Raw genomic sequence first — 17,831 nt, forward strand, 5'->3', positions numbered from 1 at the left:
TGTCCATCTTTCTTAGAACACTAGAATATTCATGATACACACACATAAAAAATTGCATATAATATCTCTGTTATTTGTGAAAAGCCAAAAAGGAAGAACTGAGAAAGTATTTATATTTGAACCCAATTCCTAAATGTCCCCAAACTATTACTCTTTTGCTATTCTTAAGCTCTATGTTGTTCTGTACCCCCTAGCTCCACATGAGAAATTAGTTGTTGCCACCATCACATTCCTGCTTTTGGATATAACCTTGGGCTTATAGACCAGCCTTATCATCCGCAGTGGAAAATATTCAGTCATCCATTACACCTGCAGGCTTCTAATCAGGTCATATTTTTAAAAATGCCTGAATGACTAAGCAAGAGAATGACAGTAAAGAAGCAATAGTGCTGAAACCCAATAGCTTACTCACTAAAGTGATTTTCTGTACCCAAGATACAGCAAATCCAGATTCAGTTCTTTCATCTTCTTCAAAAAAGATTCAAACTTGCATCCTACGTCTTCCAAGAGAATGACTAAACCTCTCAACTCTATTTCCATCCAGGATGGGGTTCTCAGCTTCTGTTTAAGAAGCTCCATTTGTATGGAGTGATTAAAGATTCAATGAGTCAGAAAGATTAAGAGTCCCTCACCAAATGCTTAAAGCACTGACTCAACCCATATTTGTAGGAAGTGATCCACAGATCGCCACAAACACACAAACATTCTGCACTGCTGATGAGTGTCACAACCAAGCAGTTCCAATTCCCAAATGCTGCTTCTGCCTAATTAATGCATGTGCGTTTTTTACTATTTAAATTACGAATTTTTAAACTAATAATCGTATCTACCTAAATATGCTAACTACTTTTACTATTCACCCCCCACTCCACCTGCAAAGTAACTTTGGAATTCCAAGTGAAAAATACCATTTACTTCTTAACAGGACAGCTGATTTTTCTCTAGGACAGAGCAGAAATATGTCCAGGTGAAATCAAGACTTGATTCAATATACAGCTAATCTACCTCTCTGTGGTAATGCTTTAAAATGAATGACTGTATCCCTTCTAATCTTTTTCAGTAGTTCCAAAGTTAAGAAATCTAGAGAGAGAAATGTATCCCTGCAGCTCAAGACAAGACAGATATATTTGAAAGAGAAAGTAGAGGTCAGAGATATTCTCCTATACTAGTTTTTTTCTTCTTGAATAATAGTTCACACTCTCCCTGACTGTAAAAACATTACATATCTCAGTTTATTCTAGAAGGACCTTACAGGTTTCAGCTAATAAAGAAAGTCAATGGGACTAAAATAAAATAATAACAAAAATTTTAAACACAGGGAACTCCTGTCTTTTAGAACATTTAAAAGATTACATAGTGCTGTGGTGATTTATGGGGTCTAGAAAACAGTGTTAAAAGGTTCTGAAAAAAGTTGGGAAACTAATATGCAAATCATACTTACACATTTCCCTTCAAAAGGTTATGTAAGTGCTTGTAATTTGCTTAATAGCATTTTAAAACACGTAAAATACAATGTAATGGGTAATCATTGGAAGCAATTTTAACAATGAGAGTTTAACTGTAAGTGAGGGAAGTGGAAGGAGAAGAAAATACTTACAGCAGCCACAGGGATGAGAATTTCCACAAACAAACCAGCAAGTGCATGTTTTATATCTTTATCTTTTACTTCCAGGAAGTATTGAGCACATTCCTTTGTGATGAAGCATTAAAAAAAAGATTTAAAAAATAAGAAAGACTTAGAAATGTCACTGTACCATAAATACCCCTAACAGTATCACAGTAATTACTAGGTCAAATTTAAAAAATACAATGTGTTTTAGTTAGACTTATTTTCCTTGACAATAGCAATTTTACAAAACACTAGAAACTTTAAATAATTTTTCCCCAGGAATTAATTAAAAAGGGGGGGGGGGAGGGGGGAGGAACATCTGAAATACCAGATGATAGGTTTTTTCCTACTAAAATTAAAAATATATATAATGCACGTTTTTCCTCAGATTATTCTCGTTTCCAAAAGTAAATGCTTATCTTATAATGAAATTATTAGAATGTAGTATTTTACATTTTTATATACTCATATTAATTTTCAACATGACAATGATACAAAGACACAAAGACAATTTTACAGGGAAATAAATATCCATACAGATGTACGCACACTCCACTATAGGAAACCGACGACTCCGTGCACAAACTAAAGTACCCATGCATGTGTTAGTCTTCTCAGGACTAATATAGATGTAAATATAATTTCATGTATTATGGTTTTGCCAAATTATTGGGACAACTGAGAATGGGTTCTCAACAACCAAAACAATGCTTATTTCAGTTTGCTATGATGTTCACTTACCTGCATGAACTGAAACGATGCTTCAAAATCCTCCACAGGATACATCTTTACCCGAAAAAACTTCATTCCCATAATCAAACTGATGATACTTTGTACTACATGGGGACTCTGTTCTTTTTGCCGCAGTTCTTTTAATTCGGTGACAAACTTTTTCCTAACAGCTTGAAACCTGAACAAGGGATATCAATAGCAATTAGTTGCATTTTTAGTTACTTTTACATTATGTCTTCATTTTTGAACTGATGTCTTTATGCTGTTAATGATAACGGCACCTACAGTAAACAAAACACAAGCAAGATGAACCCTGATATTTAAAAGCTAGGCATTTAAGAGTGTCTATGATGATTAGCACATTAGAATACACTTGTTAACAGAACAACTATTGACTGATAGCAAGCCTCCTTTCCCTGCACCTACAGACTTACAGCAAAGCAGTTCAGTTTTGTACTGAAGATTATTCCTTGATTTGTTCAAATTATTGTGTTGGAAAGTGAGGAGGACATGTCAGAGCACACTAAGTATTAGTTACTGGGGCCATTAATAAATGCTGCTGTATTAAATATTTCTTAAGTCTAGAGTCATTTTTCCTGAACTTACTTTGATTGAGCAAGAACTCCTGTCACTTCTGCATATAAGTCTGCAATAATATGCACATTCCCAGTGTTGGTTCCTGAATACCTGAAAGAAAAGAAAAAAAAAGGCCACAGGTGTCAAATATATCCTTGTTCTTCTAAACCCCAAGAGCGTTCACAAATACAAACAGAAAGGTAACATTCCATATCATGGAGCATAACCACAAAAACAATGAAAGTCAAGCACAAAATGCATGAGTAACATTTAAAAGGGTGCAAATTTGTTGAGCAGACATACACTGCATAGGAAGTTTACTATTGTTATCTAACCTCAGACCTCTTTTCTGTGTCTGGTTGGCTATGCAAACCATTCTACACAAAATAAACTCTATTATATTGAACACAGCTATGCTCTTTCAAGATATGTTTTCAGTTTTAAGACCACTGTTCTTCTACAGTATTATCACCAATGTGTTACATGGGAAGTAATCAAAGGAGAACAATCATCACAGTGAAGCACAGGCTGATAATACATACGTTTAAAGAATACAGATGAAACTTACCCTTCCTTATGTTTAAAGTGCTTAAAAGCCAAGTTTAGAACTTCATGTACTAAAGGATCTGGCACTGGATGAACAGGTATCTGAAATAAAAATATTATTTACAGGTATGTAAATATGCATATGTGTGTGTATGAAGTACATAAACAGTACCGCATGTTGCCCTGTAGAAATATTTCCTACCCTTGCCAAAGGACAAATCCTCTGCTGGCATATAATGTCAATTTAATTCTGCAAGATATGAACATTTACACAACCTGAAGATCTAAAAATTTAAGCAATGCTACATATCGCCAAAAATATTGAATTTACTTATATGTATTAATAGTCTCTTAAATTATTTTGCATGCTGGCTTTTAGTGACTAAATTCATAATGAAATAAACATCTAATAGTAATCTAAACACTATGAGTTTGTTATTAAAATTTATCAGACTATGTTAATATCTTGATCAGCATCTTTCCATACTTTCTACCTTGTGTGGTATTTATTACAGATTTATTACAATTATTACAGATTTAACATCAACATGCAATTAATCACTTATAAAGGAAGACAAAACCAAAAAATAAGAATGCAGAAGAAGTGATCATGTCAATTTAACACTTTCTGCAAATATAAGTAGCACAAACATAAAAATCTTCCTAACACTAAGTAACAATTCGGTGACAAATTAAAAATCATGCATTGTTTAGAAGACCTTTTTAAAATGAGGTTCTTTTTAACACTACCGCTTTCCTCAGTTTCAAAATTAAACATTTGCCTAAAAATCAATTTAACTTTTTTTTTTAAAAGCACTATAAATACATACATACATATAACTCTGAAGTCATAATATATATTTCTATATATAGAAATCTTATATTCTATATATATTTTATATGTTTTATATATTATACATATTTTATTATATATTATCATGTAATATAATATAAATAATATACAATATAATATTATAATATATAATAATTATATAGAATATAATACATATTGTTATTATATATTGTAAAATATTTAATTATTTTACTATTATAAATATATTTATATTTTATATATTTTATATTTTATATAATATTTCTGGATAGGCTGGAGCGATGGGCTGAGGCCAACTGTATGAGGTTCAACAAGGCCAAGTGCCGGGTCCTGCACCTGGGGCGCAACAACCCCAAGCAGAGCTACAGGCTGGGAGATGAGTGGCTGGCTGGAAAGCTGCCTGGTCGAGAAGGACCTGGGAGTACTGGTTGATAGTCGGCTGAATATGAGCCAGCAGTGTGCTCAGGTGGCCAAGAAGGCCAACAGCATCCTGGCCTGTATAAGAAGCAGTGTGGCCAGCAGGTCTAGGGAAGTGATTGTGCCCCTGTACTCGGCTCTGGTGAGGCCGCACCTCGAGTACTGTGTTCAGTTTTGGGCCCCTCGCTACAGGAAGGACATGGACGTGCTCGAGTGAGTCCAGAGAAGGGCGACCAAGCTGGTGAGGGGTCTGGAGAACAAGTCTTACGAGGAGCGGCTGAGGGAGCTGGGCTTGTTCAGCCTGGAGAAGAGGAGGCTCAGGGGTGACCTTATTGCTCTCTACAGTTACCTTAAAGGAGGCTGTAGAGAGGGGGGGTTGGTCTGTTCTCCCACGTATCTGGTGACAGGACGAGGGGGAATGGGCTAAAGTTGTGCCAGGGGAGGTTTAGGTTGGATATTAGGAAGAACTTCTTTACTGAAAGGGTTGTTAGGCACTGGAATAGGCTGCCCAGGGAGGTGGTGGAGTCACCATCCCTGGAGGTCTTTAAGAGACGTTTAGATGTAGAGCTTAGTGATATGGTTTAGTGGAGGACTTGTTAGTGTTAGGTCAGAGGTTGGACTAGGTGATCTTGGAGGTCTCTTCCAACCTAGACAATTCTGTGATTCTGTGATATACTTAAAATTTCAAAGCAATTGAGGTAGGGACTAGGACAATTACTGAATGTTACTGGTAAACAGTGATTAAGACTAACAAAAATATATCAGAAGAAAAAAATTACTGACTTGGCTACAGAAAATGAAGCACTTATTGCTTGGGAATTTCATACTCTCCTGTGTCAAGAAAGCTATTTATCCAAGAATTTCTGGTTACTGAAACAGGCTGTTTACATGCATATATAATACATAATACAATGAGTAATATATAGTCATTTAAATAAAAGATTTCTGTTCCTACACAGGTCATGTGTGTTGCCCTCTCTCCAGCTGTTCTGTGATTCTTACAGAAAAGGCTGGATCGTACGCTTTGCACCCCATAAATCCAGTTTCTGAGAATTAAACAATGATAGGGCTTCCGAGAAGACAGGAAGATGGATGGAATATGAATGTAAATACGTTTATTGACAAAAAGCCATCCTTTCCACATTTCTGACTGCCTAAAAGCAAATACTCATTACAAGCGGAACACACAAACCCTCCTTCAGATAATGCGTAAGACTGAACAGTTCTTCTACTTGGCGTAGCTAGGTTCAGTGGCCCATTGAAAGTCTTTCCCAAAGGAAAATATTCTTACCAGGGTCCTTAGAAAAACAAACTGGGGCAGGGCGGGTGGAAAACATCATATACCTCATCTAGAAGTACAGTCTGATATGATTTGTGAATGCATTTAAATGCAGAGAGAATCTTGTCCCTTAGCTTGCAGAGGGGTGGTCTGTGTTAAAAACTTTTGTGGAATTTAGAGATCAAACAAAATATATGATGACAACCCAGTCCATCAGCCATGAAGATGTCTGTTTGCTGGGTTTCTACAGATGATGAGGAAAGGGATTTAGACAAACAATTTCTCCAGCAGAAGAAACATGGCCAAAATCCAGAGACACTTCCACATTTAGAAGTTCAAGACCAGATACAAAGAATCCCTACTAAATGAAAGTAGACATCAAAACCACACCAGAGTATCTATTCAGTACTTCCTCCACTGTTTCAAAAGGTTGAAGAATGACCACTGAGGCAGTTGACTTCAGAAAAACCCTTGTCTAGAGTACAAGCATCAACAGCTCACCAAGCATTGCAGGAGTCACCACATCAGACCTATCTCAGACTCTCTTTAGGCCAAAATGTTGGCACTTCTCCTGAAATCTGCATCATTGGCAACACATTCTAAACAGAAAAACTGGTACCAGTTCAAAAAAGCAGCAGCTTGCCCATACAGTACTGCAATCCTAAACAACCAATTCCATTTCCCTTCTTATTCAGCAATGGTAGAATATTGAGGCTGGGAGAGAACGTGAACTAATTTATTTATTTTTTTCTGTAAAACATTAACACAATAGTTTGGTGATTTTAACACTGTTTTCTGGTTGCTTTGTTTGCAGTAGAGGAGTATCATGATGACTGGTGGGTTTCTCAGCAAATGATCAGCAGCTCTAGACCGTGCTTTACTATTTTCATTTTCCTTGTACCACAAATAGGCCATACACAACTACACAAACACCCTACAAATGATTTGCAAACTAAACCATATACCTTTCTTTACTAAATACAGAAAACCATTTAATTTTCATATACCTGAAAAAAGTGTCTTTTTCATAAAAGACACAAAATATCTGACCAGACTTCCTGTTTCAAATACTTAAGTCTGCTACATCTTTCAAATATTTTTATATTAATATTTTTCTCCTCTCTATAAGAAAAAAGGCTGTTACTTGAAGCCAAACTCTACCCCTCTTGTGCATATACAAATGCAAATTTTATATTAACAGAACTTGTGCATATGGATACCATCTAGAGCTACATTAGCAAAAGGCAAAACAAAATTGCACACCCTTTCCAATTAAAAAAAAAAAAGCTGACATTTTAGTCTTGCCATTAAATGACTTCACAATGTATTTCAAAAATGTTTAAGTACACAAAAGCTGCCGAACATGAATAAAATGCTATTTTTACAGTTTTGTTTTTGTACTACATTAGCAGCTTTGGCTTAGTGGATCCAAGAACTGAGATAACGCAGTGCATAATTTCAGACTTACATATGCTTATCATATATATGCTCCAATTTTGTATATAACGCTTTAGAGGAGGTGACTAAAATTGACATAAAAAGCAAAAGATTAAAAGAAATATGCCAAAGCAAAAGAGCTTACCTGTTTTAGAACCTCTATTAAAACTAAACAAAAAATGAAATCTACAGCTAAGTCCCTCCTTTCAAGTAGATAGTCTCTTTCGCGTTGTTGGTCATCTCTAAAATAAGAAATCAAGAACACATGTATCATACACATGAATGAACACAAATATTACAGAGGTGACAACATATCTTCCATGCAATCACAGTTGCACATATATAAAAATGCTTAGAAAAACTATCGAGCTTGGTCCAGCACTAATATCTTGACCCCTCCCCTGAAAGGGTCTGCCAACAAACAAGTCAAAATGGAGACAAACTAGCTTGTTACCAGGGTCCAACTTCCTTCTTTATATCAACCAGACAAAACATTTGTATCAATCAAACAAAATCATTAAGTCACTTCATGCGTATCACCCGTGCAAGTTAAATACAGCACTTCAAAGAAACCCATCCTCTTCCTCCACAGATTTAGGTAATGACAGATCAAATGTATAATGCTTGTCAAAAAAGCACAAAGCACTTACATTTTCTTATAAGACACAAAAAAAATATATATATTTTTTTTTTGCTAGGAAAACTCTTACCCCTTTGATTTTGTGCTAGATCGAGGTCTGTACTCGTAAGATTCATCTTCTGTTCCATTTTGACGCCTGTACCAGTCAAACAAGGTGCGTAATAAGGAGGGGAGACAGTGCTCTGCTACTGAGCTCATAGAGCTTATCAACTGAAAAAAAGGAGAAAAGCAGTATAGCATGACAAAGCAATCAGATTTATATATTTAAACATACAATATATTTAAATTTAAAATATAGTTATAATCATACTTTCAGAGCGGTGTTTAACATTGTTTTAAAAATAATATATTGTATAATTTTACAAATTAGCAACTTAATTTATCATTTTGATCTAGGAGAATTATCGTAAATATGACATGAAGTACTATGGCAAATTTAAGTAGACAAGCTCATGGGGATTGCAAAACTCTAAATTTATACAAATATCCCAAATAAAAACCACTGAGGGAAAAAAAATAACTAAAAAAAAGCGCAACAGATATTTTAGGATGTTCCTGAATGCTTCAATCTGTATTTCTGAAGCATGCCTACCTTTACATTATGACAGATAAAAGATAAACCTCCTAAATTGAGCAAGTATGTAACCTTGAAAACACGTTTCTTTGGTAATAATACAAATAAAACCAGCTTTTATTATTATTAGATATTCTAATCCACTGTTACTATACATTTGACTGTCCAGATCTCATTTTCAGCCTAATTCCCCTATCTACTGTCCTCTTTCAGAAAAGGGGGTATGAATTACAGACTTCGTTGAAACGGTGTCAACAGAACTCGTTACAGAAGAAAGACTTTAACATGGTATGAAACTTAAATTCTCTATACTTTCTTTAACTTAAAACTAACCGAACTCATCTATGCTTGGAGGGAAGAAGAATGACTAGAGAAAGACAGCATAAAACAGCATAAAACCCCTGTCAGGAGGCAGCGTGGAGCTAGTCAGTCACCATACCTGTGGCTAGAAAAGAAGAATTACCACATTGCTCATAAATGCCACATATTGATTTCTTGCATCTTTCAAATGAAAGATTTCAATAAAAGCCATCCTCATGCTATAACTTATCTGTTACTCGCTATTCATTACTCCAGAAAAGGTAATGCCAATGTCATCATTTCTTTGTCCTTATTTAAGGGATCCTGCTTTTTTGGGTTTAAGGAAGACATGGGGAGAGGTTAACCATAACAAAACCTTAGAAGAATCTTTCAACTATTGGAAAACTTTATTCAACCTGTTTAACCAACTATTCAGGTCACAACAATTAAGTAGTATTCTTAACTTTTTGAAAAATCCCTGAATAATACAAACAAGGATAGAGACCTTCCTCAAAATAAATAAAATTATATTATTACTCTGAAGTTTATAAAACATTACATCCCAGTACACAGTACAATCTACACATAATGCAAATCTGAAGAGGAACTAGGTTTTATAAAGAATCTGGTTAGATTAATGAAATTATTTTTAAAATTATTATTTTGTCTGTCATTAGGACACTCAATAAAAAAGGATTCAGTGGAAAAACGAAGCATGCAGGAGGGGAACTCTCTTTGAGCTAACTGCACAAAAAAAGATGAAGGCATTTATTGCAGAAAACACAAAACAACACAAAGTCCAGTTAGTACAGAAAAGAAAAAGAAACTAGACAGACTGTGCAGGCTTGCTTGTTGCCTTGCATCTCAGAGCAAGGGCTAAATTTTGAGAATAGCTTCATTCTTACACTAGTCTATGTTGAAATCTTTACAACATGCTTTGGAAACCAAGTATTTGGAAACCAAGCCTGTTCTTTGCACACCGGTATCCATACAAAAGAAACAGCCAGTTAACCAACCAACATACATCAGAGACTTCTAGAAATGGACACTGAAAAAAAAATTTATCTCAATTTTACCACAGTAAAGTTATTGTGGTCTGAAATGCAGTAGTGCGTGATGAAATGGAACGTACAAGTCAAGATGTTGCTCAAGAGAATTTTCTGACAGGGAAGATGTCTGAAAAAAAGTTTCTTGGAAAAATAACAATAGTGCTTTGGCAACAGAAAACTTATGAAGAGGGAGAGAAGAGGAAAGAAAAGCTATGAGCAAATTTGAGACTCTTGTGAGCCACTATTAAAACTATCATCCTTCAGTAATAGTAAGAGGAAGCAGCATCCTTCAGTAGGGATTAGCATCAGAAAAAAAGAACTCAAAAGACTAATTTGTATTGATGATGCTTAGAAAACTCTTCACCAAGGTTACATTAGGAAGAAATACATCTTTGCATCAGCCTGGGATACTTAAAAACCTCTGTTGAGCCTACTAGCACTCTCTAATCATGAGAAGAAATTACAAGTTAAAAGCATTAAGATAGATAGATAGTAAAAAATATTCAGAAAGCAAAAAGAAAGAACCTTTCTCATGAGTTCCTAAACTGAAGGTATTAGTCTCAGCATAAAGCCATCAACATAACTGGTAATCAGAATGAAAGCTAGGGATAAGCTCTTTCTGAGGAAGGGGTTATGCATGTATCATCAACCATGACAATATAAAATGTATTTTTCTTTTGTTTGACGTGGGAATCATAATATTTTTTGCCTTCAGAATGTACCGTCCATTTCCATTCCCCCGAATAATTTTAACACTGGCAAAATACATTAATTACTCTTTCTCTAAATACAGAAAGTTCTTTCTCTCTAAAAATAACAGGAATGTATTAACTAAGTTGCCCTGGGCTATGTTCAGTGCTTAATGCAGCAACCTCACACATAACAGGCCAGGAACAGATTCAGTGAACACCCAAGGTACCCTGTGCTGCCAATGTAAAATTTCCCCACAAAGCACTTCTATTCCCCAGCTCTCCCTCTGAGCTCATGGGCTTGTCAGTATAAGAAAAAGAAGAAAGCTGCATTTGAAACTTTGCCAAACTTATTCCTTAGGTCTTCCTACATGTTTTCACAGTATAATAATGCTAAAACCATTCATAAAAGCTCCAACAGTTGCAGAGTTTACATCATCTATGGAAACAAGCTGTATCATCTGCTTAAAAAATTGCCATTGATAAAATGCTAACCCAAGAAACTGGATGGGACTGGACACCAGTCATCGTGACGTGTGCTTGCATTCCCCAGAATGAAACAACAAAGTGCACTCCAGCCTTAAAGGCCGCAACACATTGCTAAGAGCTGCACTTTACATATCCACCAGCACACTGAGAGGTAAGGAGAAAGAGAGATGCAGTTATAGCAGAGATGGGCCCAAATTCCAGCTATGTACAAAGTCCTTAAAACATTCCACTTGTGCCTGATCACAAACAAGCCTGAACTCAAGAGACATATCTACTTTCAGTAAAGTCACTGAAATGGCCAATATTTGCTTCTGTGTGATCACAAAGTTTCTGGTGTCTTAGGACAAGAGTAGGAAATTGCCAAGTATGATTCCAACAACAAACGAAGAAAAATACAAGCTATTTCAGTTTCAAGCTGTACAAGCAAAAATATTTTAAGAAATGCAATATATGCTCTGTAAAAATTCCTCTCCAGTAGCTTCTTGATGCACCAGGAATAATCAAGCATTAAAGTGCTACGATTTTTAACAGTTCAGAAGCTTACCAAATAAAAATTTTCTTCTTATTTTCCAAAGTTTAATACCTTTAAGCCAAATCTAGATTTTTTTGTTTCAATTAAAACCTTAATGACAAATAAAATAATTGTACTATTTGAAAATGAAAAAATATTGATTTTGCACAGCAGGCTCTAATAGCAGCCCTCTTGTTCTGGTTATACTTCCAATTGAAACAAATTTCAGCTAATTAAACAGCTAATTTACTTTTTCATGATAGGGAGAGGCAACACAACCCACCTTCCTTTTCCATCCCTCTGGTCTTCACCTACTGAGCTTAAAGAATGACTTAACTAGATCTCCTGCTCCCAGAGTCCCTCTCGTGTTTCAGCCGCTCCCTTTTTATTAACACCCTACAACACTTGCTAGCTCAGTACCGTATTGGTAGAGCGAAAGCTGAGACTCCCATTTCCTAAACTCCAAAGATCTCTGGAGGAACAAGGTGGCTCAGCAACAGCTCTGGCTTCTCTGCTTTGTGTCACTGGATACTACGGCCATTCTGGATCCTCCTCTCATGTATTTTGCCACTCCCTCTTCACTTTTCTGTCTTCCATACTGCAAACTACTGATCTGAATACAAGTTTTACATACCCAGCAACAAACAGAGAAAGTCTTAATTTGTCAAACTATGTTCAAAATTATCTATCAAAATTCACCTTCCCTATCATTGCAAGGATGCCATTCCAGTCTGATTCTCTCAAGATGTTTTTCAGTACCATTAAAATTCAGATCTTGATGAACCCAAATTAGATTATAAATATTGAAAGAACAAAATAAGAACTCAGATACATATATAAAAAACAAATTTCATTATTTTTAAAGTACTACATTTTCAGAGAAAATGTTTATTTCTATATTACAAATTTTCAGAAATTACATGCTTTATTATTTTTTAATTCTCTGCATTCAGCTTACTTGTAGAACCTATACATAGTTTAATATATGAATACTAGTGATTAACAAAAAAAAAAAATCCTTAACTGGGAAAGAATTCTAGGGGGAAAGTTAGTAGAAAAAACTAGTAATACTACTGATTTACGGATTTCCTTAGATCATCCCTATCATTCAGATTATTTTGCTCTTGGTTAGCTTCAAAACAAAATACTGAAGCTACCAAAGAACTTATGTCACATCTCCCCTAAGCCATTTTCCTTGCTTGTGAGTTAGCTTTAATTTAAAAGATAATGGCCTTGTAGCACTTTGGATCAGAAAGCATTAAAAGGATAAGCGAGATGGGGCAGGGGGGAGGTGTCTGGAAAATAAAATTATAAATCAAATGTCATGTGCTAATATCTGTTTTCTCTTAAGGTAAGATAAAAAAGAAAGAGGTGCATGGATAGCTCTTAATTGAAAAACAGGGACAGTTCCATACACTGCAATATCTAATAACTGTAACAGAGCAATAATGGAAAGTTTAAAAAAAATTGAGTAGGAGAAGATATGGACAGAATATTAACCTTCATAAAGTAAGAGGCTACTCAGTAACGGCTAAGGATAGGAACAGGCAAATAATGGGGCACCATCTGAGTGCTGCCACTCCTTTGCAAGGAAGTGGTTAAAGGACAAAAAGATGCCTGTATTAAGAAACAATTAGAAATACAGACAATAAACATGAATAAATTGAGCAAAGAGTTATTCCAGGTACAGTTCAGTTACTGTAAGTGAAACATAATAGCCTTAGAGTGAGACTACACTCAAAAAAAGAAGTAACATCCTGAACCTGCCTTAAGCCTTCTGCTATAGAATTAAAAGGCATTCAGTAACTGCCACATTACTGAAATTAACTTTATTTGCTTGTAAAAGCAGAATACCCAAACACCAAAATATTAAGTGATATAGGCTGAGGTTACACAAAGCCTGTAACAGGAATAGAAATAAACATAGTCTTTTCGTTCCTTACCATATTTCAGCAGCATTCCTCCAGCAGCTTTCACTGCCACCTTCAAATAATTTATCTAATCTTCTAGTTTCTTACTATCATATTTTACAGTGGAAAATAGAGTCCCTTTTTTATTATTAAATTTTTAACAACATTCAAAGTCTAAGTCTTCTAAAGCTGATTCAGGCACCCTAATGGTTATATTCTAAGCCACCACAACAGAGGAAGCTCTATGCTACATAAAAAGAGGCCATCTTAATCCAATACAAAATGCCTTCAATTACATGCCTCCTACCTGATCAAACTGAAGATCTTCACCTCTTTGAAGAGATCTGGACAAGAGCTTTTCCTGGAGAAAAGAAGTAAAAAGAAATATGAATCTCATTATGCAATCAATGAGAAAGACTCCTTCTTTCTCAGTTATATTACAGAACAAAGAAATAAAATAATAATATTTAATGTGAATACTTGCATTATTTTTCAGCTAGAACCATTTCTGAAGATATAAAGTATACTCACAAAATAGAAAAACACAGATCTAAAATTAATTTGGTAGCATAATAGTAAAATGACCTAACGACCATCAAACAGAAAATCTTAAACAACTCTCCCAAACAGCTGGGCCTAAAGAATTGTGCTCAATGAAGACAGCTGGCAATGTGTGCCATGCTGGACTTAGAAGGAAAGCCATTTCCTTCTGAATTAGGGAGCAGTGTTGGACTGAACAACTGCTCGGTCCATTTCCAATCTGCTCTTTTCCCTGTACTGTAAATGAAATGAGCTAGAAAACCAAGTCCAGGAAAAGAAGAATATCAGTAATAACTTCCTTTACAATTGAAATACCCTCATACGGTACAGAAATGATACAATATTAATAGAATTTAATTCTTACAATATTTCATTGCTACCAGTACCATAAAACATTCTGTTAAAAACAGAATTCAATTATATTCATGACAAAATAATTTAGTGAGAATTACAGCTTTGAGGAAAACAAAACACGAACTATAATAGGTACAGCTACAAGAAATCCAATTTTTAAAGCTGGGGTATCCTGGAAAGTTAAAACCACAACTAAGTCCTGCATATAGGTTCTGAGGGCCAATGTTTTACAGGTTGACTTGCTAAACCATAAGCCAAGTGCAAAAAAGCAGGTTTTAAAGGCATACTAAAAAGCAGTCGAATACATAAAGATGAGCATTTTCAGCTAATTAAAGACATGTTGAAGCACTTTTCACTTTATTATAAATAAATCAAAAAAATGCTATCTTTGACATGGCGAATAAAAGAAGTGCTCAGGTAAGAAGTTAAGAGCACACATCAGACTGCAGTGAGCAAACCCAGGGATTTCTGCAGGGAGGGAAGCGGAGCAGCAAGCTGGAAGAGCTGCTGAGTGCCTGCTGTGGGATGCACAGGGAGGCGTTACGCTGTCAGCAGACCCAGAGGCTGTGCCCAGCTAAGGCAAAGTAACTGCTCAGCAGCTCAGCGAGGGACAACACCCATGCTGTCACGCTGCTGCCGGGAATGTAAAAAGTCAATATTGGTTGGCCTTTAACTCCTGCTGGACTGAAACAGACAGACAGACTGTATGGTAAACAGATTCAAATGGGGATTGGGCATTTTTTGCAGCAGACAGATACAAGAAGTTTCGAAGAGTAATGGGCAAGTTCACATTTTCTTTGAATTAGAATTCCCCCCCCCCACCCTTTTTTTGGCTGCAATGGAAGTTTCTACTGCAGGTGAATTCATGTTACCCATACCATGCTTTCAGATAAACTGCACAAATAATTGTAATCTTATTGATAAAGGAGGAACATGAGAAGTGTCCCACCCTATATAAACATCATATATTGCTGAACGAGCTGAGGGAAAATAACTGGAAAACTGTTTCCTGAGAAGAGGTGGACTTTCCTATAAAGCGAAGTGACTTTCCCATAAAACACTTGGTAGAAGTGAGGCTCCCTAAGCCTCCTCATGACACAATGTGTGTTTTTACCACAGTGCGACAACACTGTTATACAGGTGAACAAACACTGGGTTTATTATATCCATTGCGTGTGCCTAAAACCAGACATAGCCAAACAAAAAGAACACTACAAAATTGAAGTGAAATGATCCTGAGGTCTTTAGACAAGGAAGTTGATAGCCATGTCAACAGACAGCACACTATTTTTAAGATACTTTTGAAAATTTAGCTTGTTCTGTTTTTTTCCCCATGTGTAGTAATTAAGACTTCTATACATCAAGTGTTGATAAGATTTCTAAGATTTTTGTATCAGAAAGAATGAAGAGATTACAAGTTCAGAATACTGTCTCTGTATTTTTTAACGGCATTAAAATCTAACTGCCAAAAGGTAAATATCACTGTAGTTAATACAATGCCTACCAAACAAACATGACAGGACCAAATAAAGACTCTTTAACTCAGTCACACGTTTATCAAGGCCTTTGAATTATTTGTATGGCTTTAAAGTTCATTTTCTTTCAATGTATTTTTTCCGACACTGCTTTGTCATTGTCCCAGTTGTCTCACGTGACTTACAAAAATCTATCCAACAGCATGAAGTAAAGGTCTGGAAACTTTCACCGAATTAATAATTTAAGATTTATCTCCCTGGCTTCCTGAAGTTCAGAGAGAGATGGAAATAATAGGTCTGCATTTATCTTTTACAAGCGAAATGAAAATAAAACGCTATTGAATTAACCAAAGAGCAGTCTGCATCTGCAGAAAAGCAGAAATGTCAACATATGGCAGGCAGCAGAGACCAGGATGTAGACGTACGTGCACTGCGCAAACAACCGCACCGGTGGAAAAAGGCAGCACCCACTGGCGCCCCTCCAGGGCTCCCCTGTGCCAGCCCCCGGTAGCCTGGACACCTCCGCGGGGCAGCGGAGCTGCTCGGGTAAAGGCAGCAACAGTCGCGTGCTTGTTTCTGTTTTCCTTCACCTGGAAAAGCTACAGGTACCAAAGAGAGGAGTGATGCTGCCTTGCACCTCATCCCTTGCCTGCGTAGCCCAAACACTTGCATTCTGTAACTCGGAGCCCTGGGCAGAAACGCAGTGTGTTGAATTTTACAGTTTTCAGACAAGCTTTTGAAAGTACCTAGAAAAGACTGTTGCAGCACATGGTATCAGGCTTAGCAACATTTAGTTTCTACATGATGGGAAACATTTGTTAGTGCTGTCAACAGGTTTAAATATTGCGTTGGTTTTGGCTTAAACACAAGATTGAACTACAATTTAGTGAGTTAGCAGCTTACCCAGTTAACAGGGTGGTAACTTGGAGCTACCAGGTTAAACGGTCTCTGTTTGCCTGCCTTCTAACCCTCTCTGCTTACACTCAGCCTGACAAAACACCAGGTAACTGAACCTGTCACTGATCTTTTTCGCTACTGTCTCACGCCTGGGAAGGCTGGTATCAGGCCTCTCCCTTATCCTCTCTCAGCTGTGGAGGAGCATCTCAAACTACCAGAACTCAAATCTTGTTTGAGCCCCTCTTCCTTTAAAATGATATACTGCTACAAAAGAGAGGAATTGATTTAAAAAGTAATAAAAGAAGGTGTATTAACTTCAATTACTCACTAAAAAGAAGGCATTCGTTCCCACGGCTACGTTTGGTACTTGAACACCTGTTCAAGTTACTGCGCTCTGAGAAACCCTTCCAGTAACTTTGGAAACTGCGGTATTAACATTTTGCAGGCAGAGAACTCTGAATTAATCACAGGCAGAGAAACCATTCAGTCGTTTTTTAAAATCACAACCCGGTTCCTGAATGAAACCCACACATTTGGCAGCACACCTGCCTTCCCCCTGCCCCCAGCCACTGTCCTGCTCCGAAGTTGCTGTTTTCTATCCGCTTGTGTTCCCCTGCTGGCACGGTCCTCTTCAAGTTTTAAAAATAGTACCTAGCTCCTAACTTTAATTGGTCTGTCTCCAAGCTCGATCCAACAGCCTACCTTTATCGCTTCATCTAACACATTAAACATTTATATAACACTATATATGCACACACACACATATATTCTCTGTATAAACTTAATTATTTGCAGCCATGTCGTCTGACAAAATCAAATCAAACTACAACAACAAGGGGCTTTCTTCCTGTAAGGGGCTTTCTTCCTTTAAAACCTTTTCTCCACTCTCAAGTCAGTACCTTTCCATTGCCCCTTCTGACTCTCATCATTTTATTTAAATGTCAAACACTAGAACAGAATATGCAGTATTTATCT

The 17,831-nt window shown here is 36.4% G+C and overlaps 1 protein-coding gene across 11 annotated transcripts in view; it reads right to left on the reverse strand.

Annotated features, from left to right (window-relative positions):
* Window positions 1-17,831, reverse strand: part of FRYL (FRY like transcription coactivator) — a 176,843-nt gene that overhangs the window by 79,640 nt on the left and 79,372 nt on the right. For all 11 annotated transcript variants that reach the window (XM_066995839.1, XM_066995845.1, XM_066995846.1 and 8 more), the window contains 7 exons: window positions 13,898-13,951; window positions 8,139-8,278; window positions 7,574-7,670; window positions 3,486-3,565; window positions 2,948-3,028; window positions 2,351-2,519; window positions 1,598-1,690 (listed from right to left, as the gene is read on the reverse strand). In XM_066995839.1, coding sequence (XP_066851940.1) covers window positions 1,598-1,690; window positions 2,351-2,519; window positions 2,948-3,028; window positions 3,486-3,565; window positions 7,574-7,670; window positions 8,139-8,278; window positions 13,898-13,951 — 714 coding nt within the window. The remainder of the gene's footprint in view (window positions 1-1,597; window positions 1,691-2,350; window positions 2,520-2,947; window positions 3,029-3,485; window positions 3,566-7,573; window positions 7,671-8,138; window positions 8,279-13,897; window positions 13,952-17,831) is intronic.

The sequence above is a fragment of the Anser cygnoides genome, chromosome 4, assembly GCF_040182565.1.
Source record: "Anser cygnoides isolate HZ-2024a breed goose chromosome 4, Taihu_goose_T2T_genome, whole genome shotgun sequence".
Lineage (NCBI taxonomy): Eukaryota > Metazoa > Chordata > Aves > Anseriformes > Anatidae > Anser > Anser cygnoides.